At 37.8% G+C, this 5471-nt stretch overlaps 1 protein-coding gene across 1 annotated transcript; it reads left to right on the top strand.

Moving 5' to 3' along the window:
* The first annotated feature begins 517 nt into the window (after positions 1-517).
* On the top strand, positions 518-2091 carry LOC107590669 (skin secretory protein xP2-like). The gene is made up of 2 exons (XM_016279570.1): positions 518-1813; positions 1984-2091. The coding sequence occupies exons 1-2, from the start codon at positions 518-520 to the stop codon at positions 2089-2091; spliced, it is 1404 nt and encodes a 467-aa protein (XP_016135056.1).
* The last annotated feature ends 3380 nt before the right edge of the window (positions 2092-5471 follow it).

Below are 5471 nucleotides of genomic sequence, written 5' to 3'. Positions count from 1 at the left end.
CAGATTTAAAACATAACTCAAAAGTAACGTAACACATTACTTTCCATAAAAAGTAACTAAGTAACGTAATTAGTTACTTTTTTAAGGGAGTAAAGCAATATTGTAATGCATTACTTTTAAAAGTAACTTTTCCCAACACTGTTAATAATACGTTATCACCAATAAAACTCTGATTACCAACACAACTTTTCAGTTTAATTAGTCGAGGCCTTTTCCAGAAACCTATAACTGTCTAATTGTGCATGCACTTTGCTTCCTCTGACAGACCGCAACTGGGTGTGTGCCTATTGTAAAAACATAAATAAATAAATAAAAGAAAGAAAGAAAAAATCTGAATATTAATAAACTAAATCAACCAGCATTTAGGGTTTCATGTGTTTACTCAACTCATTTCTTCCCTTTTTCTTTTTCTTACAGAGTGTCACAGATAGTTCACTGTTGCACACAACTGTTAAAAATTATACACATTGTTTTGGATAACCTGTCTTACCATCATCACTTATCCAAAAATCTAAGCATGTCAGTCATGCCTACACAACCCTTCATCCCCATAGATGAGCACGATGAGCTCATTACAGCCCTCCTCGCAGGGCGGTGGTGGGCAGTAATGGAGGTTGAAGACCGTTTACACTCCTCATCTGAAAAGGGTGAGTGTGAACATCTCCCTTCGGGCCAGTGGTGGGGAATAGTGGAGGAAGCACCTGTGCCCACTGCATTCCACAAGGAAGCACCTGTTCTGGCCATGTCCCCTGAGGGAGCCCCTGTGCTCACTGCGTCCCCCGAAGAAACACCTACTCTGGCCAGGACCCCTGAGGGAACACCTGTGATCACTGCCTCCCCTGAGGAAACACCTGCTCTGGCCAGGTCCTCTGAGGGAGCACCTGTTTCTGCTGCATCCTCCGAGGAAGCACCTTCTCCAGCCAGGACCGCTCTGAGGAGAAAATTAACGATCCCTACAAATATGAGGCAGTACCTGACAAGGGATGTCATTTTAACACCTTTGCCATTAAGACCTCCAAAGGGACCTGCTCCACCTGCCAGGGCCCCAAAAGGAGCACCTGTTCCCTCTGGTTCTCCTGAGGGACTATCTGTTCCAACTGGGTCCTCTGAGGAAGCACCTGCTCCAGCCAGGTCCTCAGCAGGTGCACCTGTTCCTACAGTGGCCTCCGTGGAAGCATCTGCTCTGACCGGGTCCCCTGAGGGAGCACCTGTTTCTGCTGCAACCTCCGAGGAAGCACCTGCTCCAGCCAAGGCCCTATTGAGGAGAAAAGAAACAATCCCTGAAAATATGAGGCTGTATCTGACAAGGGATGTCATTTTAACACCTTTGCCCTTAAGGCTTTCAAAGGGACCACCTCCACCAGCCAAGGCCCCAAAAGGAGTACCTGCTCCCTCTGCTTCCCCTGAGGAAGCACCTGCTCCAGTTAGGTCCCCCCAAGGAGCACCTGTTTGTTCCGCATTCCCCAAAAAAACACCTGCTTCGGACAGGTCTCATGAAAGAACACCTGTCTGCTCTGCATCCCCTGAGGGAGCACTTGTCCCGGTCAGGTCTCCTGAGGGTGCACCTGTACCTGCCGCCTCCTTCGAGGAAGCTCCTGCTCCGGCCAAGTCCCCTGAGGGAGGACCTGGGCCCACTGAATCTCCCAAGAAAGCACCTGCTCCAGCCAGGTCCCCTAAAGAAGTGCTTGGGCCCAACAAGCCCCCTTGGGAAGCAGCTGTGCCCATCATGTCCCTAAAGAGAGCGCCCAAACCCACTGCACCCCAACGGGGAGTACCTTGGAAAAGGCTTTGCCCATGGAGTACTGGAGCTTTGGTAAGTCCCTCCTATCTCTCATTTGTACTTTTCAGATTTATTCAGAATATGCAATATCTATTTAAAATCCTTTGTACATTATGTAACAATATGTAGCGATATGTCTTTAGTTTTTGTCTGCAAAACTTTCATGCCCATACATTACATGATGATGTCGGTTATTTCAACAGGACAATGTAGATGTGGTTCAGCCACCTCCACACAAAATACAACGTGTGAGAAAAGACCCTAAAGCCTCTGCAAGTTCCCAGCACACTTTGAGTAGAGGCAGTGCCTAAATGACCAAAGGTTTGTCCCTCCTCTTTCTCAGTTTTACTTTTAGATTTATATAAAAAGCGGAGCATGCCTAAGGATACCATCAATTCACCAACAAAATCTCCACCTCATAAAAGTGTTATATTTTTCATGTGATCAACCAATAGCAATTTTGAACTCTCACGACAAATGTAAAGAAAAAAAAAGTAAATTTACAAAAAAATTTTTTTAAATATGTCTATTAATTTATTTTATATTAAATCATAAATTGTATAAATAAAATAAAATGAAATTGTCATTTTATTTTTTTAAATGTCACTCTTAGTCCTCCATAAAGGTGGCAAAGAAATAACAAGCATGTCTGCATAGTGGGGAAAAAACAGTTGGTTAAATGAATGGGTAATTTATTTTCTATCATGGTGTGTGATTCAGTGTATTTGATATAGACCATTGGTTTTCTGATATACTCAATGCCCTCTTTATCAAATTCCCAAATTCATTTTACGCATCACTTGCAAATTGAAAGTAATTACATTATGGCATATTTCACCCAACAGTATTGTGTTAGTGCATAAAAACATAAAGATTCTGTTACATCAAATGTTATGAGATATAAACAACCCATAAAAGAAAAAAAAAAGATTTAATACTGTATATTAAGACAAAATAAACTGGTTCAAGATATACAACATATAACATATAACATACAAACATTTTAAAAAATGCATATAATCCAAAGGTGGCCATTTTAAAAACATGTAATCCAAAGGTGGCCACCAATCAACTTCTGCACTCTTTCCCGTTACGACCAGAAAACATGTCTATGGTTCATATAACCTGTCTAGTTTAGATCTATAACTAGCTGATTCATTCTTTTGGACCTCAATACACTATTAGACTTCTGTCTCATTGGGCCCTTTATTAACATGCAATTCCCGCAGGTTTTACCTCTGCAGGAGTGAGTCATTGCTCCCCCATTATTATCTCTCTCATTTCTGTGACTGATTTCACAGCGTCAACAATTCTACAAAACTTTTGGGAGGTTATTAAAGACTAAAATTGATACATGTTTCACTACATGAGCCGAGGAGAATCAAAATGATTGTTTTCTCAAATTAAATTAGGATTTTTGCTGCAGTCACATCTTTGATGGTGATTACACGGTATTGTATCAGGAATGTGGAGCTGATTTGTTATCTTCGGTTCTCATTTACTTCATCTGGATCACAGCATGTGCTCTTGCCACTCAAAAGACAGGTGGATGTACTTAAGGCTCAAGCAATTCTCCAAAGTGACTCATTGTAACTGTAATTATTCTTCTTGCTGTCATGACAGGAATGGATCACCACTCTAACAAATTACACAGCAAAATAAACTGCACTTGAGCAGCAGTTTCTTAAAGTTCACTGCAGTACGTTCAGTATTAAGTGGAAAATAATTTTACAATTAATTAATAATTAGATTGCCTGTTTTAATATACTATGAAATTGTATGATGATTCTATGATCATAGAATTTAAAAGCAATTTATGTTAAATTGAAAAACAATTATATGAATGGAGTAAGTGTCAGAGAAAATGCTTTTTATATATTTATGTGTTAAGTTGCTGTGTTTAAATATTCATGAAATGAGTGCATGTTGTAGTAAAATTTAATATGAGAAGCTCTGCGCATACAAATAATATGCAAAAGTGAGTCAAACCTGAATAACTTACAAACCTCCCATAACGTGTGCATGATCTCAGTTAACATTACGAAAGGTAATGATAACCGACTCTTTGAAGTGAATGAGCACTTCTTCCATTATTGTTCCATTACAGGAAATTATACATACTTCAAGTGGATTGCACCTTTATCAAACTAAGCATGGCTGGCTGGGGCAAAGATGAATGAGAATGTAACATAATTTAGTAAATGACTCTTAAAGTGAGCTATTGCACTGACAGTGAGAGATGTACAAAGGCTCTCATGGTTAAGATTTCTTCCACATTAAGGCCAAGGCCTTTTAGTTTCAATATAAAAACAGGCCAGCAACTCACAAAATATTAACAGATTAAAAGAAACTGCACATTTTACTCTGCATATTTGATGTGTTCCTTCTTGAGAGAATATTTTGCTGAAAGACTGTGCACTGTCACAATCAGATTTCCATTTACCTCTGCATTTCAAATGTAGCTGTGAGAATTGATCTCCATATATATGTAACGCATGTAAAACATTCAGAAACGGATTGCATTATCCCATTCAGACCTGTGCTGAGAAGATTTGTAGCTTTCCAGTGTGGTTCTACATGCTTGTATGATTCCGTGCTATTGCTATGGCGATAAAGACAAAGGTTGCTGTGTTATGATTAATTTCCATAGTACACTATCAAAAGGATTTAATTATAACAATGGCATCATGCATTAAGGGATAATTCTTATATCTTTTTAGATAAATCTTTTCTTGTGTTGACCACAAATAGAAATATATTTTTTTAGGATGTTGGTAATTGAGCAGTTTTGGTTCCCAATGATTTCTATCAAAAGATGGAGACATGTCTCATTTCATCTTTAGTCACACAGGTCTGGAACGACATGTTTATATTGTTGAAGTGGGTTTTAAATTACATTAAAACCCCTAATCTCAAATACCTTTGTGTAGTGAAAACCTACACCCAATTTAGGTTGTTTTTATCCCAGTGGCTGGGTAAATATAGGACCCCTTACCAAAAAGTAGTATACTTCAAGTTTATTTTAGCAAGTATACTTAAGTAAAGTTCAAGTTATATTTTTAAGTATACTTTATGTAGTAAGTATACAAATATCAGTGTACTCGTAGTATACTTGTAAGTGTACTATTTCAATACTCCTTGGGACTAAATTGGCCCACTTTCTAGTATATAAAAGTATACTTTAAGTATAACAGTAGTAAACTTTGAGTACACAACTAGTTTACATCAAAATTTTTAGCTTGTACTGCAACTATACTAAAAGTGAACTTATAGGTATACTGATAGTTTACTAATTAAATACTTGTAGTAGCATTTTTAGTACACGTTGAAGTATAATCTCAGTAAACTACTAGTTTAATAGTTTTATACTGCAAGTATACTCATAAGTTTTCTTTAAGTGAACTTTACATCATACTTGAAGTATACTACTATGTCCCTATTTAGGTATTAATTTGTATATATTTTGTTACATGAATATCTGAACATACAAAACATCAAAAGAACAGGGTATCTGCTTGTAAACAAAAACATTTGATTCTAGCTTCATGCATTCTTTTTTTAAACACTTGAATGTGGATAAGTTTCCTGAATAAAAAATAAAGACATAAACAACAAAAAGCTGAAAAAAATACTATGAATTGGATTCAGAATGATCATCAAAACGTAGATAAAGTCGATCAACACCCCAAAG

The sequence above is a fragment of the Sinocyclocheilus grahami genome, unplaced genomic scaffold (genome assembly GCF_001515645.1).
Source record: "Sinocyclocheilus grahami isolate Dianchi unplaced genomic scaffold, SAMN03320097.WGS_v1.1 scaffold131.1, whole genome shotgun sequence".
Taxonomy (NCBI): domain Eukaryota; kingdom Metazoa; phylum Chordata; class Actinopteri; order Cypriniformes; family Cyprinidae; genus Sinocyclocheilus; species Sinocyclocheilus grahami.
This window is presented reverse-complemented; position numbering and strand designations above follow the sequence as displayed.